We start from the raw sequence: 21,460 nt of genomic DNA on the forward strand, positions 1-21,460 counted from the left end.
CTATGGTTGCAGATAAGCCTGCTCTGTATGTATGCACAGATCTGGCCAGGCTGCTCTCTAGACTTTTCCCCAGTTCCCTTGGGAAATCATGCTGAGAGGTCTTTTCTAGCAGCAGTGAAGGGTGAATGGGAGAGTAGCCACAGCAGCTGCGTTTGCTTTTCTCTAGTTCTTTGTAGATAATTGCTTTTAAGTACTTCTGTAGATTGCATACTGTAGGCCTTCTCACAGTGGTAGTGACATATTTCGTACTAGGAGCAAAGAAAGCAAAAGGGAGTTTTTTGGTTGTAACTTTTTTCTCTCTCTCCAAGATTATCCTGAAGGCAATAATTCAAGTGATTATCTTGTTCAAACAACAACATATCTTCCGGAAAACTTCACATATTCACCATATCTCCCCTGCCCAGAAAAACTGCCTTATATGCGTAAGTGTCATCTAATTTTGACTTAACTGTTTGCTTGTGTTATAATAAAATAATACAAATCATATGGTTTGAGCACACCATGCTCAGATCATTAACTGTGGGTGCTAATGTTCATGTTATGTAGCATGTTACTTGATATTTCTTTTTTGGACAAAGCATTTTTTTGGGGTGGGAGGGAGATTGAAAAGTTGAAGAAAAAGCTTATCGCTTACCCAGAAGCAACCTCTATTGTGAGTTTGATATGTGTTCTTACAGGTTATTTAAAAAAAATTTTTTTTTTTTTTTTTATTTATTATTATTATTTTTTTTAATTTTTTTTTTTCAACGTTTTTTATTTATTTTTGGGACAGAGAGAGACAGAGCATGAACGGGGGAGGGGCAGAGAGAGAGGGAGACACAGAATCGGAAACAGGCTCCAGGCTCCGAGCCATCAGCCCAGAGCCTGACGCGGGGCTCGAACTCACGGACCGCGAGATCGTGACCTGGCTGAAGTTGGACGCTTAACCGACTGCGCCACCCAGGCGCCCCTAAAAAAATTTTTTTACAGAAATAGGTAGACAGTTATAATGTCTCAAAGGTGTTAAGAATTTATATAAATTGTCTTAAGATTACAATTATTTCTAGAATTTGCTTGCTTAATTAAAAAAATTTTTTTTAAATATTTATTTTTGAGAGAGAGAGAGAGAGAGAGCCAGCATGAGTGGGGGAGGGGCAGAGAGAGAGGGAGACAGAATTGGAAGTAGGCTTCAGGCTCTGAGCTGTCAGCACAGAGCCTGATTCAGGGCTCAAACTCACCAACCGTGAGATCATGACCTGAGCTGAAGTCGGACTGAGCCACCCAGGCGCCCTTCCTTAATTTTTTTAGAACGATCCACATTGATACATATAGATCTACTTATTTTCCTTAATTACTGTATTGTACATGTTTGAATAAGGGTACTACATTTCATTTACCTTTTTACCTGCTGATGGAAATTTACTTGGTTTCCACTTTTTTGCTATCACAAAGTAGTGTTATTGGGAGCAGGACGGTACAGATTTCTCTGCATGTGGTACATATATGCTTGAGGGTTCATCCCTAGAACTGGAGTTGCTACATAGGCTGGCTTGGTTTTGCACCAAAGGAGCTGTACCAGTTTATTTTTATTTTTATTTTCATTTTTTTCAAGTGCTTATTTATTTTTGAGAGAGAGAGACAGAGAGCACGTGAGCAGAGAAGGGCAGAGAGAGAGGAAGAGAGAGAATGCCAAGCAGGCCCTTGCTGTCAGCACAGAGCCCATTGCGGGGCTCAATCCCACTTACTGTGAAATCATGACCTGAGTCGAAACCAAGAGTCTGACGCTTAACCAACTGAACCACCCAGGTGCCCTGGAGCTGTACCAGTTTATATCCTCAATATCAAAGCATGAATGTAACTATTTTGATATTGATAGACTTTTAAATTTTTGCTAATGTGATAAAAATATATTTTCTAATTTGTTAAAAAATGATATCTCGTTTGGATTTTCACTTTTCTCATTAGCAATGGGTTTGAGTAACTTTTGATGGGTTAGTGAGTGGTTTTGAATTTTCTCTCCTGTGACTCACTCAGTTGTGTGCTTTATTGATTCCATATTGGTTAATTGGGCTTTTGTCCTGATTAATGGAAGTTCTTTACATATATTCCAACAGTGACCTATTGTCTGCTGTATGTATTGTATAACAGCTTTTCACAGTCCTTGGCTTGTCTTTTCATTTTGTTTATGGAATCTTCTGTTTTATAGAAGTTTAAAGTTACGATATTTTCAAGTGTATCAATCGTGTTAAAGTTTTTGCTTTTTCTGTCTCAAGAAAGCTTTCTATATTACTCCAAGGCCGTACAAATACTCTTTTATTTCCTTCTAATAGTTTTACCATTTTGTACTTAACTTTTGTGTATGAGATAGCAACAAAGATGGTGTATTTTAAAAATATGTATTTTTAAAAATACATATTTTTTCAAAATTATGAAAACAGTACATGATCATTTAAAAGCCCACTATAATCACTCAGAAGCTGCAGGGCTATCATTTTGGCATTTTTTTCTTTGTATGTTTCCCCTCCCCCAATTTTAAGCATGATCTATACAGATAAGCTTATATGTTGATTTTTATGTAATTAAAAAATTAAATAAATATGCTTTTGAATTGCTTATTTATCCTTGGGTTCTAAAGAACTCAGTATCAAAATGTGTTTTTTATGTCTTTACATAAGTATTCTTTCTTGAAGAAATTGGCCTTTGCCTATCATATTTATAAACTGAAAGTATCGTTGGTAAATTATTGAAATTATATATTTACAATCAAGAGTCCCCTTTCAATGTCATCTAAGGCCATGGGTCTCAAATTTGGGGGTGCATCAGAATCAGCTGGATAGTCTTAAAATTCAGGTTGCTGTGCTCCACATTCGGAGTTTCAGACTCCATACATCTTGAGTGGGGTCTGAGAATTTTCATCCCTAACAGGTTCCTGGGTGCTGGTGATCCTTGGGCCACACTTTGAGAGCCACCAATCTGGAGTACGTCCTACTCTAGCCACCAGCCTAGAGTAGGCTATATCAGGCCTGAGGAACTTTTGTGATTCTTGGTCCCAACCTCTAAGTGATTTTATTAATCTGACAGGGGGCATGGGTATTTTAAAAAAGATTCTCACTTGGCTCGAATCTTCCTGTCTCTTTGCTGTCTTATAATAGAGAATGAAGCTATGATTTTTGTGGCCGTGTATTTGTCATTACTTTGTTATTGTAGCCCTGGTTTTCTAAAAATGAATGTTTTTGTCTGTGCAGTTCTGAAACCACTAAGTAATGTTCTGTTGAAATATTGATTACAATAATTTCATTTTCATAATTTGCATATTCAAGGGTTTACAGTCTTAGGAAATCTTTCTGTTCTCGGTTTAGTTGCCATTTTCTTAATTACTGCTTTATGGGTACTAATTAAACTCTGTTTAAAAGCATCTGCCTGCCAGTCCTTCCTACTAGCACTGCTCTCCTCCAGCCCTGAACTTGTAGATGTCCCTGTCGTGGTGCTTGAGAGACTCTGTCAGGCCTGCTGCGCACTCACTGCCCTGTCACTGAATGTCCTGCTGCTACTGCTCCTTATCACTGCTTCCGTCAGAGTCTTCTTCACAAGAGAGGATCACACTGGTTGGGCGAGCCACCTTTTCACAGAAGGCCTCCTCATGGGCTGCTGGCTTTGGGTCCAGCACCACCCCCATGTCGTAGTTAGAAGATTGGTCATGTACAAATAACTACTTAGAACGGGGCCGTGGGAACAGCCAATATAATGAGGCTTCTTCCAAGGAGGGCCTTACTTGAGCCATCCAGGAGAGCCCCTTCACTGAGTCATGTGACCTCTGCAAAATAGAGCCTCACTTTACCTATCTGTAAACTAGGGAGTATTGTATCAACTTCACAGTGTTGCAAGGATAAAAAGAAGTGCAGTGCTTTAAGCTTGATAGACATTAGTTTGATATTCTCTTTCTTCCTCACTGCTTTGATGGAGCTACACGTTGTGATGATCAAGGGAATGAGAAACCTGGGAGAAATGGGTGGAGTTAAGGGGTTTTATACTTACCTATGTATCCCTATTTTTTTTTTAAGTTCACAGGATTATTTCCCATTGATAATAGAGAATGGCATACCAAAATACCTAAGTGTAAAATCTTTTTATAATATTGCACAAAATAATTGAATGCAGTATCTCCCTAAATAATAGTTAAACGAAGTCCGTGTAGGGAGAAGATCTACTTTGATGAAAACTGTCCAAGTATGAATGATACTTAATTTTCCTGTAATTTTCACCAAAAGTGAAGTTGAGGCTTAACATTGGTGTGTTTGATTATCTAGCTGTAGCTTCCTTTTTATTTTTCTCTAGTGGAGCAATGGGACTGCCAGCACTGGATTACCATAGAGATAAACATGTGGCTTTTCCAGTTGGAATTTAGATAAAATGGATTTCATGGATTTCAGCAATATTTTACATTCAGTCAATTATACCATAAAATCTATTTTATAAATTTTTTTTAATGTTTGTTTATTTCTGAGACAGAGAGAGACAGAGCATGAGTGGGGGAGGGGCAGAGAGAGAGGGAGACACAGGATCTGAAGCAGGCTCCAGGCTCTGAGCTGTCAGCACAGAGCCCGATGCGGGGCTTGAACTCAAAGATCATGGATCATGACCTGAGCCAAAGTCAGACGTTTAACCAACTGAGCCACCTAGGCGCCCCTGTAAAATCTGTTTTGTTTTTTTTTTTAATTTTTTTTTTTAAATTTTTTTTTTTAACGTTTATTTATTTTTGAGACAGAAAGAGACAGAGCATGAACGGGGGAGGGGCAGAGAGAGAGGGAGACACAGAATCGGAAGCAGGCTCCAGGCTCTGAGCCATCAGCCCAGAGCCTGATGCAGGGCTCGAACCCACAGACCGCAAGATCGTGACCTGAGCTGAAGTCGGACGCTTAACTGACTGAGCCACCCAGGGGCCCCTGTAAAATCTGTTTTAATGTGTGTTATTTATACAATATGAGTGACTTCTTTGTCACTGTTAGTATTTATAGATCCTCCAGAGGGCTAATCCATTTTCAGCTTTCTTAAATTTATGTGAGACTCTCCTTGCTAACAAAGTAAAGTAGAAATTTCACTTTTTCCAGACCTAAAAAATAACAAGTGCTTAGCGTGGACGGTTTGATTTTTGTGAGTGAAGCAGAGTGGGGAAAATGTCATTTGTGTACTTTGCATTAAAATGAAGGTAGACTTGCCTGGAGTTTTCCTATCTTTTAATTCTTTGAACAGAATACATTTCCAGTAACTTTCATATATTTTGTCCTTACTGTTTGTGGAATATTTCCCTTTATGGTTTAACCTTGGTAATTGCTATAGTTGCTAGACTTAGGAATATAACAAAAGCTATAAGGACTTTTTGAGATGAATTTCAATAACTCAAATGAAAATCAGGAGAAAGGGACAAGATATGTACACTTCAGAGAAGCTCAAAGAATATGTACTATGACAAACCATCATGCACATGTGTACTGTAAAAAGAGATGGGAACCGTTTTCGAGTAAACTGTGGCTGCACATGTAGTGGCCTTGGGTTGTTCACAGGGGCAGGCAGAGGAGACACGAAGCTGAATGGCCCTGTGTCTAACAGCCAGAGCAGGTAACACGCTCACAGAAAAGCAGCGTCCTCACTATGAATGGGTTATTATGTGATGAAAGGGAACCTATGGTTCATTCGAAAAGGAAAAGGGAGATGTCAGTGAGAGGGGACATTGTAATTGGCTCTTGCAAGATAGTTCACTAGTAGCTGAGGTAACAGTGTCAGAGCCTGAAGGGTTCTGTGAGAATGGAGGGTGGTCTGTTGTGACCAGGGTGGGAAGTGAGGCTGGACAGGGAGGGGAGGGGCCTTGAGGGCCATGTGGGTTCCAGGAGTCCCCGGGCATCCATGAGATAGGCCTCAGAGGGAGCAGGGCCCTTGAGCATATATGCAAAGGGTTGATTTGTGGCCTGTGTGCCTATCTCTAGGATGAGTGTACAGTTTTCAAAGGGTCTGGGGCAAAAAAGGATAAAACAAAATGAACAAAGACCACTGCTCTAAGCAGATGAGTAGTGTGACTAAGATGGTATTCAGAAAGACTATTCTGATGAGAAGTGGAAAAATGGATGAAAATGGGAAAATACTAGAACCTGGAAGACCAGCAAGGAGCTTTCTGCCTGGGCCAAGAGGAATGACAAGAGCATATACCGAGGCTGTGGCATTGGAGAGAGGACAAGGCACCAAAAAGAAGCCCTAGGGGTGCCATCGGCTAGATGTGGTGGCCAACCAAGGGATCAGGGTTAATGAGCAAGTTTCTGGCTTGGTGATTGCTAACTGAAACAAGTAATGCAGGATAAACATCACATTTGGAGAATAAGGAAGTTAATGAGGAAGTTAGACTTGGGCCTTGTTTAAAGCTCAGGAGAGTTAATTTGGGGTCTGAATTTCATCACAGAGATCTGGGCTAGAAACAGAGGAAGTGAGACGGGAATGCTAAGGGTGGGTCCCTGGAGAATACTGGCACTTGTGGGGGCAACGGGTAGTCAGTAGCAGAAGAGAGAACTGTCAGGGACATGAAGGAGTCAGGGAGCAGTGTCCCAGAGGCTAATGAGGACACAGTTTTGAGGAGAGAATGTTCTGTCTTGTGACATACCTCAAAGCAGATGGAATGAAGACCTGTGACAAGCCATTGAGTGTGGCATAGAGAAAACAGAGGCGACACCAAATGCAGTCTCAGTAGAGGGGTAGGGTAGGGTGCAAAAGACACTGTCCGGAGAAGTGACTCAGAGGGATATAAAAACTTGTTGGTTAAAAAAAAAAATGTGGTGGGAAAGGAAAGTAGAATGGAGGAAGGTATCTGGAGGAGGTGGGGGCAAGGGAAGAACTCTTTAGGAAGATATGGACTTGAGCAAGTTTTGGGGAATTCCAGAGAGACTCTCGAGATGGTAAATACAAGGAAGCAGAAGGGAAGTATCCATGGAGCCAGATTCTGGAGAAGTTTACAGGAAACAGAAGTAGGTTCAAGTCAAGGAATTAGCCTTGGAAAGCAAGAACCTCTTCTCCCCTGAGGCAAGAGTATATATAGTTCATTGGGAGATGAGGTGGAGAAAGTTAGGGGGGTCCATGCCTATTACTTCAGTGTTCCTGATAAAGTGGGAGGCCATATACGTATGAGAGGTTGGCCAGGAAGGCGGGACTCAGTGGTGGGCAGTTCCCGCAACTGAAATGTGTTCATGTCCAGCTGTGTGGCCACAAACATGATTCAGGGGTGTCTACTGACATAGGAGCTTTGAGAATGGGTCCAGTAACCTTCATTCTAAACAGCTATGCCTCGTGATTCTTAGCCACGTGACCAAAATTACTGAGCTGCTTATTAGAAGACCAGATAGACTGGGCAAATGACGATATAGCAGAGAGAAATTTAAGCCAGAGCTGACTGGCTTTCAATTCTGACACTGCCAGTCCTCCTAGGTAATGGTGATGCTTAAGGTATGAATACAGGTCAGAGTTTATAAGGATGATGTACTAAATAAATAAATAAGAAAGAAAGAAAGAAAGAAAGAAAGAAAGAAAGAAAGAAAGAAAGAAAGATAGATATACAGGGGAGGGGAGAGTACCTCCTGGTCAGTAAACAAGGCTGGATATTTGAAGGTGGTACAATTAAAAATCACAAACTTCAAAGGAGGTGAATTCATGAAAGAAGGAAGTAAGAGTGTGTGTGTGTGTGTGTGTGTGTGTGTGTGTGTGTTTGTAGAGTGTAGCTGTAAGTCTGCAGAATACTTTCTTTTATCCCCGGCTCCAAGATTGTAGACCTAGGAAAGCAAGCATTTGGCACAGTTTGAAAGGGAGAACACTTTTTCATTTAAGATGAGGGGTAGGGTGGTATTCTAGGGAAGACACTGAAGTACAGTATATGGAAGCTTCTTGGCAATGAAATGGTTCCAGGAAACATTTGAAATCACGGGAGGAGTATATGATATACCATATTTTCTTGACAAGATACATTATAAATTTCATAACAGCTTTTTGGGAACAAGAAAGAAGCAGTACATGAAATGCACACGTTGTAGGGTGTGTCCCTGTGTCAGGATGCGAAAACATAAGTCAGTGCGTGTCTCAGAGTTGAGGAAATACAATAATAGTTGTGGATTATGACACTAAAGGAGATGGTCAGTTTATCAATAGCTGGGGACTAAGAAAACAGTTTGGAAGACGTGATAAAGGCTGCGGGGCTTTCAAGGGGGGACCAAAGGTTCATTGGGTGGTTTATGAGGGAAAGGTGAGGACAAAAAGCAAAGACTGTTAACTGGAGGTTCAGGTAGCCATTCAGAGTAAAGTGAGAGAAAACTATAAGCAAGGGAAGAAATTGGGTGTTAAGAGCTGTGTGTTGTGACCAGGATTAGGAGATGAGAACTTGGGCTGTATGGAGGCTGTTATTTTGGGTCATTTACGTGTGGGACACCCGTTGCACAAATGGCTTACAGGCATATTTTAGTACCTGGTAGAGCCAAGGGGTGGAAATAAAGTAGGAAAGAAGCAGGAAGAGAGGTGAGACAAGATTGGACATGGCCAGCTTTGCCATTCCTACCCATTCATCCATCCATCCATCCATCCATCCATCCATCCATCCAGTGTCCAGGCATTGCACTTCGCATTGGTGATGTGTAGCTAAAAACCACTCTATGTTTAGAATACTTAGATTTGGTCACTTCAGGAGTAGTTGAGTAAGAAATCGTCTGTGTAAGTAGGCATAAAATTCCAGAAGTTGAGAAGCCTAAGTAGTTCCCTATTGGGAATAGGCAGTTTCTAGTGTTGGCCTCAAAGGAGGCAGTGGGTGACTAGGGGGGCGTGATGCCTGATGTAGCTGTTTAGCCTTGAGCTGTGTGTGCTCAGGCAGCAGCCCAGGGGGAGTGGGAGAGAATGTGTATCTTAACATAACAATCCATTTTTTGACTTTGGAGAGGAATTCACCTGATGGGATATTTCTTCGGGAAATTCATGTCTTTCTCAGCACTGTCAATCAGATCTTTGGGTTGTGCACATTTGAAACCCTGAGGGCAAAGTGGTGATAAAAATCAGAGTATCCAGAATTAGGCTTCAGATACCAAAACATAGATATAGGCCCTGAACTCAGTCACAGGAAGCTGTGGATCTTTAGAGAAAGCAACTCTCTGGCTAGAGATAATATGCCTTACATTTCACTTGAAATGTAAGAAAATGTAAATATAGGTAATTCATATGCATTGACTATTATTTTAAGAATTATGTTTTAATAGAAAAAGTAATATCCTAAGTCATGTCACGTGATATGTTGTAGGCCACACTACCATGAGCATGTGGTTTGGGCCTGCACACACCTAACGGACCCCAGACCCATTTAGGTTTCCAAACTGGGTGGCATTGTCACATGTCTTGCTAATTCAGCATTAGAAAATTATAGTAAATACCATATATAACCAGTGATGCAACTAAGTTTTTCTCAACACATAACAGAAGTAGTTTGGCATCAGGCTTTGTTGACAGGACTGATGGGTAGCTTACAACTGACTTTTGTTCTTCCACTTGACCCGACCCTCTCGCGAACTGGCAGCCCCGATTCTATTCAGGCACCGAGTTCTGCTCTTTCCTTTTAACTCCATCCAGTTCCACCTTCCAAATAGTGAAAATCAAGATTTGATAGATAGATTACGTTATTTACATTTGTGTGCTGATTGGTGGCACTGCTGGATAAATTGATTTCAGAGACTATATTTTTGACTTTTTAATTTCTTTTTTATTTTAAAAAAATGTTTATTTATTTGTTTTGAGAGACAGGGAGAGAAAGCGTGTGTAGGGGTGGGGCAGAGGAGAGGGAGAGAGAGAGAATCCCAAGTAGGCCCCATGCTGCCAATGCAGAGCCCGACATGGGGCTCGATCCCATGAACTGCGAGATCATGACCTCAGTCGAAATCAAGAGTTGGACGCTAAACCGCTTAACCGACTGAGCCACCCAGGCGCCCTGACTTTTTAGTTTCTAACTGGGGAGAGAGCATACGTTCTCACTGGAAAAGCTCAGGTTAGCACAGGTGCTGAGTGAAGATTGGGGGTTCTCTGTGGAGTTCAGCGGGTCCTTTTTCTTCAGTTGCCCTTGGCATCTCAACAAGTGAAGTAAAGGGGGGCTAGTCTGGCTGATTGCTTACGTTTTTACACGTAGAGAAAGTTTTATCCTCTTCTGGTTTTAAAGCACTGGAATGCTTCTTTGAGTGACACCTCAAGGGGACATCCAGTATGTAAAGGAGGTGACAGTCACTTCAGTGGGTGCAGTGGTGGGAGGACCCCAAGTCTCCCTGAGAGATGTTTTTCTACTGAGGATCGTTTGGAAACCATGTCACCAGTAGTTCTTCTGCTTCTGCTTCGTGCCTCTTCCCGGCCATTCTCTGTAATGTTCCCTTTTCCCTTCACTTTCTGTGCATGGCATCTTTCCCCTAACACCTTGTGTTGAGAAGTGAGCTGGTGTATTGAATTAAGAATATGCAGATTAGGGGCGCCTGAGTGGCTCAGTCATTTAAGCGTCTAACTCTTGATCTTAGGTCAGATCATGATCTCAGGGTTCGTGGGATCGAGCCCCACATCGGGCTCTGTGCTGACAGCATGGAGCTTGCTTGGGATTCTCTCTCTCTCTCTCTCTCTCTCTCTCTCTCTCTCTCTCAAATAAATAAGTAAACATTAAAAAAAAAAAGAAAAAGGAATATGCAGATTATGACCCGCTGGATGAGGTTAGCACAAGCCATTCACATGGGGTAGGCAGGTAGTCCCTCAGCATCTGAGCTCCCACTTTTGGGGAAATGAAATTCAGGCAGTCATTTTGACTGGAGTTACAGTTTCAGTACACCCATACACAGGAAACAGAGTCATAGGGTTAATGACAGATTCCAGAAGCAGGGGGGCTCAGTGAGCTGGGGGAAGGGCAGTCTTCTGTTCCAGGTTGAATGAGCAGGAGATAGAGAAAGGTAGCCGGCACCTATCACTTATAGGATGGTTGGGACAGAGGTCACTTAACTTTTTGGTGGGCTTAACTCTAAGTGATTATTTTAAAAGATGCCCTGACAAAAGCAAAGCAGAAATTTTTGGCGGAAATCCTAAACTCAAGTCCTTATCTAAGTGACAGACTCTGGGTGTGAGCAGGGTTATCATAGTGTGAAATGCCTAGGCAGCAACTCAGAAAAACAAAGTTGTTTTTGCAGAAGAACAATAGTTGTTTTTCTCATCACAACTGACCCCGTGACGCCTAGGCATTAATCTTTAGGGAAAATCATAGGCACTATCTGAACGGTGGAGGTATTACAAGCCACTGGCAGGGTTTTGGTCATCCAGCACATGAAGCACCTAAGCAAAGCAAAAAAGGCAGTCAGCAATATCTATAGACAACAATTGGAAATGCTGTTTGTAATGACCCTCTCCATTTGTTGAGGTCCAGCAAAGAAAATAAACCAAAGCCCTTGGATAAGGTTAAGGTAGGTATTTGACTAAAAACTTGGGTAAGATGATGGAATACATATACCTGTTGGGCTATCTTTTGTGAACGTGTCTGAATGTTTCCAGAATTATTAATATTCATGCAGCAGACGGGCCCTTTACAGCACATATAGCTTCTTCCCTGGCCAGTAGATAATCTAAAACTAAACGGTTATCCAAAACTGTCTGCTGCATCAGGGCTGGGCTTTGGTGTAACAGTCCAGTGTGTTTGGCAGGGTGGCTGACAGGTTGCTGTTTATCTTAATAATTTGTTGTCGTGTGCCTAGTGGGGTGGCAGCTAGCCCAGTCCCAGTGAGGGATAACAGCAGACCTGTGCCCAATATAATGGGGTTGAATACTGTATGCTTTTCACGTGAGGGGGCAGAGATACGAATTGGCGGGTCCTGTTCAGCGATGTGTAAGGGTAGCTCCAGGGAGACTGAAGTACACTGGTAGGAATAGACAGGACTCGTGGGGGCTGGCGCGGAGGCAAATGCATTGGAGGTTGAGGGAAGAAGTGCACATATGGAGAGCCACGTATCTATGACAGCCCCAGGGCATTGGACCCACAGTGGACACTAACTGCTTAATCAGGGAAGCTAAAGTAAGTTGGAAGTCCCTCCTGGATGGTTGGGCATTGAGGCCCAAGGCCACAGGGGTGGTTCTCCTTGGGACAGGGTGTAGATCATAAGCATCCATGTGGTGTTGATTCCTGGGCAGATACGGAGGATTATAAAAGGCACTGGAGGCTCCTGCCAAGCATCACATAGTGTACTGCAAAATGTCCTGCATGAGAGCAGTTGAGCACCATGGACAGAGGTCAGGCAAGCCACAGGGGCGTACAGGGAGAGCCTTTTGCTGGTCAGATGGGGGCAGGATCAATATATTAGCTTCGTAGGCCACTAACTCGGGAACAGCCTTTGTTGAGCCTGGTAAGATGTCTGGCAATTCTAGCAGCCCTCAAAATAAGCTGTGATTTCTGCCTATTGTATAAAAAATATTTAAGACTGTCAGAAGACTTGAATAGGATTGTCTATTTTGTGTGTCCTAGTGGATAATTAGGGAACTGTATGGGTAATTGTCCCTCCCAGAAGAGAGACAAGCTCTGGGGAGTTGCTGGGTCCCTAGGGCAGAGGCCTTGGCAGCTTCTACTCTCAGAGGTCAGAGTTTGGGAGCCCAGATCCTGGTGCCAGGGCTGGGACATTCCAAGCGGTAACGACATTTGCCTTCCAGGTGGGCCGGTGGTCTCTTGAAGAGCCCACAGTGCCTGAGCAAAGACTTCCGGCTTGTATTTGAGCTGTCCTGGATTAGGGGCCCGTGATGTCCAGAACCACTCACACAGAGGGACCTTTGGTCATCTAATGAGAGAGTGAGCTGAGTTGAGGTGCCACTCCTCCATGGGGACTGAGAAGGGGCCTGGAAGCCCTAATATCTCCAGGGGCCCTCTGTTGGGTTCCTGGCTGAAGGGGGGAGAGGGGCCATTTGCCTTTACTGGCAAACAAGATTTGGGCTTCAGGAAAATTATCTTTTTCATGTCTAGCTACAGCATTAATGTGGTCTAATGCCTATTATGCCATATCTAACATTGCTGTGAATTGTAACAGTATGGCCTTATAATTGGGTGGGGGTGCTTTAAGAAGAACTCCTTAGATTCTGGCCCCGAGGGCACCCTCTGGGTTGGAAGTGGCCAAGGGGGTCCGTGGAAGCATGCCCATTAGCCCATCCCAATTTTATATAAGCGGAGGCATGCTTCATCTAGGCTTGTCTACGCGCAGGGAACCCGGGCTGTAATAACTGTGATGGACGGACAGGCCTGGTGCCAAGCCATAGAAACACACATCCGGTGAGGCAGCTTCTTCCTCTCATCTCTGTGGACTCGGAGGCTTGTGGGGGAGGTCTCATCCTGAGAGTCTATTCCTGTTTTTGTCTGCATCTCTTGCCCTGGTGGCTCGATGCATTTGGGAGTACTGTCGTTGTGGTGACACGTCCAGAGGCTCCTCCAGGGTGTCTGTAATAAAATAGGCCCTCAATACCTTGGGTTGTTTTTTTGGTACAAGTTATGAATTTTGAGGACTTTGGCCAGTCTGGCCAGGACATGCATCTCAGCCACTGTAACCAACAGTTCAGAGCCAGTTCCAAAGACCTGTAAGAGCCAATTTGCACCCTTCTCCCCCTTCCTATGGGCAGATTTTTCTAGAAAACCCTTGCATTTCTATTCTGTATAATTAACTTGTCTCCATTTCTTTTCAACCTGGTGGTTGGGCGTTTTGGTTGGAAGGATAGCGACAGGGGACACCTGGGATGGAGGTTGCCCCTTCCCGGACTCGTGCTGCCACACCTGCCTTTCTAGGTTGTTCCAACCAACCCTCCAAGTGGTCGGGGTTCCCCTCCACTAGTGCAGCAGTAGCTGATGTACTGGGGAAAGCTCCCAAGCCTCAGGAACATAGCACCGGTGATTAGGTGTGTTGATATGCCACGCTGTTCGGTACCGAACAGGCCATCTGAGCAGGGGTCTTACAAATGTCTAGTGGTTTTTCAACCTCCACTGGGAACTTGGGAGGAGCCGGTACCGTGTGTTCAGGGGCCCTGCTTTTGTGGCGAGAATGTGTCCTGCTGTACCACACCAAGGATGGGACTCCTGACATCCCATGGGGTTGGGGGGGGGGTGATTTGCGACAGCAGCAAGCATTGTGGCAGCATAGGAGGTTGTTGACCTCAGCATTGTGTCCACCCAGAGGTCCGTGATGCCCCTGGTAGAGTCACCTCTCTCATGTGTTAGGGCTGGCTTTCCAAGCTCAACACCCTAGTCCCAGCCACCAACAGCGTGGGCCCAGCAGCCAGCCACATCTGTGGCACTAATCTAAGAGAACTCCCTTCCGTGTCCCTGCCACTGCCCTGCCCTGTCCACTGTCCCTGCCTGGGGAAAGGCGGCAGGGTCCTGCTATTTCCGCTAGCTCACCTTGGCGCGGTGCTGGGACTCTTGCATGTGAGTATTGCAGATTACCTCCAGACCTGACACACAGCAGGGACTTGTTTAGGGACTAGTGGGAAACACACCTACTGCTGACTGGAGCCTGCTGGTGGTCAGCTTTTCAGGGGAGTCTGCCTTTCACTGCATCGACAATTTAGGGTGGGGATTTGTGAACAGTACACAGCCGTGCAAAAACTGCCACAGACTGCCAGCAAGCAGTGGGTTCCTTCCCAGGGAGACTGAGTGGTCTGGGAGAGGAAGTTAGTAAGCCATTTGTAGCTCCAGGGCATTGTATGGGGGTACACACTGCACCCACGATCCCATCATTATCACCGGTTGTGTTGAGAAGCAGAACTGGTATATTGAATTAAGAATACCCAGATGCCACCCACATGGGGCAGGCAGGCGCTCCCTCAGCATCTGAGCTCCCACTTTGGGGAAATGAAACCCAGGGAGTCATTTTGACTGGAGTTACAGTTTCAGCACACCCACACAAAGGAAGTCGAGTCACAAGATTTAATTACTTCCAGATCCCAGAAGCAAGGGGGCTCGGTGAGCTGGGGGAAGGGCAGTCCTCTGTTCCAGGTTGAATGAGCAGGAGAGAGAGCAATTATCACTTACAGGGTGGTTGGGGCAGAGGTCACTTAACTTTTTGGTGGGCTTAACTCTAAGTGATTATTTTAAAGCGTGCCCTGGGGAAAAGCAAAGGAGGAAGTGATGGCAGGAATCCTAAAGTTGCATTCTTATCTCACTGGTGAGACTCTGGGTGTGAGTATGGTTATCATACTTTGAAATGCCGAGGCAGCAGCTCAGAAAAAAGAGTTGTTTGTCTCATTGCACTCCACCCCACTAATTTTGTGCTTCTTCTTCCTCTCCTCTTTCGGATCACGCTTTTACTGTTCCCAGTAGTGGCCATCCTATCTTGGAGGCCTGTCCCTTACCATCCGTCCCCCCTCACCCCCAAAATAGTACTGTTGCTGTGACCACTGGCATGACAACTTCATGCCACTGGGTTGTCTTTGGCCTTCAGCCAGTATGAGATTAAGATTTCAGAGGAAAGAGCAGCAAGCACATAGGAAGGCAGCTGAGGGACTCTGAGGACGGTGCATGGGGGGCAGGCAGAAGGGAGGTTGGACTCTGGGTGCCTCATGCATTAGAGATGGTTAAGTGGTGGGCACCGGAGGCTCCGCCCATTGAGAAGAGAGATGTAAGACTTGCCTCTTCGTTTGCCAGTGCATGTGTGTTTGAGATGAAAATGTAACAGCAAATGAGACTGGAGGACCCTGCTGACAGTAATGATGATTACAGCTGTTAAAGCAGTCAAGCTGGAAAAAAGGCCAAAAAAATTGGTTTAACAGTGCATATAGAATACCAGCCTCAGTTACTCATATGAACTGCCTATTATTTATAATGACTATCATTTTAGCAATCATGCATACCATTAAGTGCATCAGATTTATTTGTGTGAATTTTATTTGATTACAGTGGTAGATTCAGTCTTTGTCAGCTGAGCTGGTACTTATATTGATCAGTCTTACGCTGTGAACCTCCCCTTTCTCTTTGAGTTCATACGTTACTCTTTCCTTTTAGGCGAGCCTCATCTTTCTAAGATTAGCTACTTTGCATATCTTACCACCCAAAAGGCAGGGTAAAAGGCCACAGATGTAGTCAGGAGAACTGGCAGACATTAGAAGGTTGCACTTTTCTCCCCCCAGCTTACCCTTTGAAATGTAGACATTTGTATTTTATTTAATTTTTATTTTTTTATTTTTATTTTTTCAACGTTTTTTATTTATTTTTGGGACAGAGAGAGACAGAGCATGAACGGGGGAGGGGCAGAGAGAGAGGGAGACACAGAATCGGAAACAGGCTCCAGGCTCTGAGCCATCAGCCCAGAGCCTGACGCGGGGCTCGAACTCACCGACCGCGAGATCGTGACCTGGCTGAAGTCGGACGCTTAACCGACTGCGCCACCCAGGCGCCCCTAATTTTTATTTAAAAAAAAATTTTTTTTAAAGTTTATTTATTTTGAGAGAGAGACAGCATGAGTGGGGAGGGGCAGAGAGAGAGAATCCCAAGCAGGCTCTGCACTGTCAGCGCAGAGCCCGACGCCGAGGCTCGAACTCACAAAACCTCTAGATCAGACCTGAGCCAAAACCAAGAGTCAAATGCTTAACCGGCTGAGCCGCCCAGACACCTGGCATCTGGTTTTTACAATGCTTCTCGCTGGCATGCCTGAGTGTTTAATGGAAGCTACTGATACTCCTGCCTAGTTAGGAGGAAGGGAGGGAGGGGAAGAGACGCAGTTGTGAAACCTTAGGATACAGAACGACAGGAGGAAAGGAGAGGGCTCTCTCAAAGAGGAATTGAAGGTTTTATATGTGGAGTCATGGCCAGTCAGGCTCAGACGACCTGAAATGGGAAACCTCATTTGTTGGTATGTATTTTATGAGATGAAGAGGTTAGACCTAATTTAGTTCTGTTAGTTCTCAGTTCTGTTTCCTACTTAGTTAATGGAAATGACTTTCCACCCAAGAGTCTTTTGTCATTTCAGTGGTACCCAACAGAAAAGCTAGTAGTAAAAACACCTCCAGTAAGATATTCGTTAACTCAGAAAGTGAGTGCCTGGTAGGCCAGGAATATCTTAAAAGCCTGTAGTTTTCCAGTTTTGCAAATCAAGGGGATACTGGGTAGGTGCTAAAAATATAAATTGCTTAAGTTGTGTTTGCAAATTCTCTCTCTTAAATGTCAGTAGAGGACAGTAGGAACAGCTAACGTATATTGAGCGTGTACCTTTGTGGTTGATGCTGTTGCTTGATCCTTCTCATGGCACTGTTTCATCTAGTGGACACAACCACACGGGGAGGCAGGTGTTACCATCTGCTTTGCAAAGAAGGAGGCTGAGGCACAGAGAAGTTAAATAGTGTCCCCAGTACACAGAAGGTACGATTTGGCGGTTTCCTGCCAATCTAACCGCTTAATTAACACTTACAGACTGTGCTCTCGTGCTACCTAGGTTGACTATGTGGAAATTAAAAGTAGTTTTAAAATATGTGACTAAATTGTCAAATTACAATAATAAGCTAATCTGTAATGACGTGCAAACGTTTCCCAAAGAATATTAAAAAATATTTGCTGTATTAAACAATTTGATTTCTCTTATCTTTGGCTGATTTACCAAAGATAGTGGAGTGATTTTATAATTTATCATCCAAACTAAAACTGAAAGGGAATGATACTAACAATTATGTGGTGATAACAGGAATAAACTGTACTGTCCTGGCAACTAAGTTATGCCATCAGCCCTACCGATTGTTGTTTGTCTTGCTTCGTATTAAAACAATTCTTCACGTGTTTGACCTTCTAGGGGGATTCCTCAATGTCAATGTAAGTGAAATCACTTTTGATGAAATTCATCAACTCTTCTCCAAGGATTTAGATATTGAGCCAGGAGGTCACTGGAGGCCTAAAGACTGTAAACCCAGATGGAAGGTGAGGTAAATTTTTTCATAAGTAATATAATTGTTACTGTGCATTTGAGGAAAAGTGTGCTTGATTCAGAATATATAGTGAAATATATTTGTCTTGAAAATGTAAGGCAACAGAATTTTTGTATTTAATGTATAGGTATTGACAGTTCAGATAGGATTTAATAGTGTTGCCTGGGAAGGCTGTAACCACACCTCTGCGTATATACAAAATAGGTGCTCGTGCGTTGTCTCTTGGAGATCCTGGTAGTAAATGCCTCATTTGAGATTGGCTTGGAAAACAGATTTTTTTGTCACCATTCTGTTTGGAATGGGCAGAGGCTCTGACTTTTCTGCCTCCTGCTGCTGTCCGCAATGCTCATTGTCACCTGTAGGCATGGCCCTACCGAGTCCTGGAACTGTGACTTCCAGTTGGGTCTCACACTGGGGTGTTCTTAGAGTCTCAGCATCCTCAAGAGGCTGCTTGCAGGTCACAGTGGGACACAAAAAGGAGAACTTTGGGTTCTTCACCTCTGTTTCAGAAGGCAGAGCACAAGCTTTTTATCTTTTTGACTTGTCAGACTTCTACTTAATGTTTTGTTTGAAAAACTCTAAGGGAATGGTCTGCCTCTGCGGTTTAAAATCAGTTGTAAACCCTGATTTAAATCAGAGTTGCTCACAGTACTGTGAAATTTGCAAGTGGGTGCATATATATATATATATATATATATATATATATATATACATACATATATATACACATATATATATATGTTCCTGTAACGTGGTTATGTTTGAGTGGGAAATAGCATTTACAGAATTCAGGTGAAAACTACAGAGGATTGAATCAATAGTTATATCCTGGAGGATTGTGATATAGCCTTAATTTGGGAAAAGTTTTCAGTTCCTCTTTTGAATATTAGTATTTTGCTAAAATATTTGTCTTTTGGTACAAAGAAAAATCACTGCTGTGAAGGAGAATGTTGATAAAAGTGCTCTGACTTAATTGGCCTTGAACTCTTTGTGTTGGGGAAGTGTGTTATTTCTATCTGCATCTCTAACACCAGATAACACTATATTATCTTGTCTAAGGTAAGCACTAAACCCAGTTTTGCTGAATTGAGGTTACAAGACAAATAAATGTCTTGTTACATTTTTTTTTAAGTTTATTTATTTATTTTGGAAGAGAGAGCATGAGCAGGGGAAGGGCAGAGAGGGAGAGGGAGAGAGAGCCTTGCTCTAAATTATTAAATAAATGTTAGGGTGTTTTTTGTTTTTTTTTTTTTTTGGCCTCAAAGAAGTTGTGAAACTACTTAAATGGATTCCAGTACAAATTTTGGCAAATCATTTATTTTACAGTTGTCTGGTCAGACTCCGTTAATAAATGAATCTTCATATTTCATGATTGATTTTTCTCACATTTGTATACAAAATAGGACCTAATTTACACAATTCTACTTTTAAAACAGATCCTGGGCAAATAAATTATTTTTCTTGGGTGATGAGTATGTTGAATGCTAATAAGAGAAAAAAGCATCATTAATCTCAACAGCTGTGGGGTAGCATAGAGGTTGGTCTTCTGACGTGTTTCGGTGGGGTACAGCATACTGCTTAGATGTGCATTGTGCACTGTGGTAGAGTAATTTGGGATTGGGAACATTTAGTGTTCTTGTTCTTCCTTCATTGATTGGTCTATATCAGACATTGGATTTTAAATTTTATGGTTTGCTTTCTTCTTCTCACTTTCTGGGAGAAAAGTATATCACACACAAGTAGTTCTATTTAAAGATTTTAGTAGACTATAAACTCCGTGTGAATGACTAGGTAACAATATTGAAAGTGGAGTTCCCAAGAGCAAGCTAATTCAAGGATCTAAAAATAAGCTTATTTTATTTAGGAACCGTATGGTAATGCTGTTGTTATTTCAACTTGATGCAAACCCTTCTCAGAATACAGTTTCTGGTTCTGAGCTATGCAGCTAAAAGTATGAGAAGAAATTTGGACATGATTCAGAGGTGACTGGTACTTGCCGTGTTTAACTAATTAAGGGCATTCCCCTTCTCTCCCTGCCCCCAACCTGTTTACATTCTAATGATGTCCCATTCTAATCTTGGAACAGAGCTGAGAGAGAGGGAAAGAAGGAATTACTAGATTTATGTTAAACGTCTGCTACCAACTTGATTCTTAATATTTGAGGTTCTTTTTCTTTAAAAAAAAAACAACTAAGTTCATTAATGGCCAATTAATTGGAACTGAGATCTTTGAAACCGAGTGATTTCAGCAATTCTCACGTATTTTGAACACTACAGGTTCCCGTGGAAAACGGGTTGGAGCACAGATTGGAGGCCTTATACAGGCAAGCTTATTTCTGAAGGGGTTTGGAAGAGGAAGATGATAATGCTTTTCTGGACATTAAAAGGTGAAGTGTTCACCTATGACCTTGCTTTTCCATGCAGGGGTCAGGTGGAGGTCTGAACTGGAGGTCTAAAGCCTAAAGGCTTAAAGAAGCAGGCAGCTGCCTGCTGTGGGTGTCTGCTCAGAGGCAGGGTTCCATATCTAGTTCTCAAAGATGAGTCTTAGCATCTATTTCAGAACTACCCAGGGTGTTTGGTAAAAGTGAATATTCTTGAACTTAGTCCTCAGACATTCTGATTTTATTGGTGGAAAGGGACAAGAACCTGCATTTTTTTTTTTTTTTTAATCAAGTGCCTCCTGTTTGAGAAGCTCCCGCAGACACTGGAAATGGGGAGGATGAGGACGATGGACTGGAAACCACTGACGAAGAGAGAGCACAGCAACTTCTACTGTGTTCCGTCTTCGTCAGTGGCACAGAGCTACCGCACCCCTCAACTAGGCAAGTTTGCAGCCAAGTCGTCTAGGGACACTGTAGCCGGTGGTGTGCCTGAAGTTTGAAAGTAGGACAAAAACTTAGTGGGGAAAATGTATGTAGTAAACACTTTTCTTGCTAATCTCCTCATGGTGAGTATAAGAGCACATAAGCAAGCAAGAAATGTAGGTGCATAAATTGAGTAAGATTAGTGGCTTAAAGTGGGAGCAAACTGAATGGGATAATTTTGCTTGAACAAGAGGTGGCGAGGAGGGATTGGTGAAGATGAAGTGCTGTTTTGCAGAAGATAACGACCAGATGTTGTCTGTCTCTACTGGAGATGCATCAATGGGAGAGTGGCTCGCACAGCAAATTAGGGCACATGTGAGAAATGTCCTGAAGCAAAGGTTATTAAACCTTAAATATATTATTGCAGAACCCTGAGATCTTCGTTTTCTAGACAATAATTTGTAAACTGTTGAGAATGTCATTCCACCGCCACAAGAAGGGACATGCCAAATGAATTTTTAAGATACTGTTTTGCTTTATTTTAATAAAAACTTTGCTTTAGGCATGTTCAAAATATTTGATAATGGTCTCATTAAAATGTGGCCATTTATTTGCTATTAAGACAACAGTTTAGCTTATTTTGAATTTGCCAAGACACTGGTAGTTTTTTTCTTTTATAATATTCTCAGTTTCCTTGTAAGGTTAAGAAAAAAACCCACA

At 42.9% G+C, this 21,460-nt stretch overlaps 1 protein-coding gene across 5 annotated transcripts in view; it reads left to right on the forward strand.

Moving 5' to 3' along the window:
- Positions 1–21,460, forward strand: part of B4GALT6 (beta-1,4-galactosyltransferase 6) — a 98,694-nt gene that overhangs the window by 30,444 nt on the left and 46,790 nt on the right. For 2 of the 5 annotated variants that reach the window (XM_058692427.1, XM_058692426.1), the window contains exons 3-4: positions 309–422; positions 17,805–17,929. In XM_058692427.1, coding sequence (XP_058548410.1) covers positions 309–422; positions 17,805–17,929 — 239 coding nt within the window. Of the gene's footprint in view, positions 1–308; positions 423–14,066; positions 14,453–17,282; positions 17,381–17,804; positions 17,930–21,460 lie in introns of those variants that run through there. The other 3 variants (XM_058692428.1, XM_058692429.1, XM_058692430.1) reach the window with 3 other exon arrangements.

This window comes from Neofelis nebulosa, chromosome 11 (genome assembly GCF_028018385.1).
Source record: "Neofelis nebulosa isolate mNeoNeb1 chromosome 11, mNeoNeb1.pri, whole genome shotgun sequence".
Classification (NCBI taxonomy): Eukaryota; Metazoa; Chordata; class Mammalia; order Carnivora; family Felidae; genus Neofelis; species Neofelis nebulosa.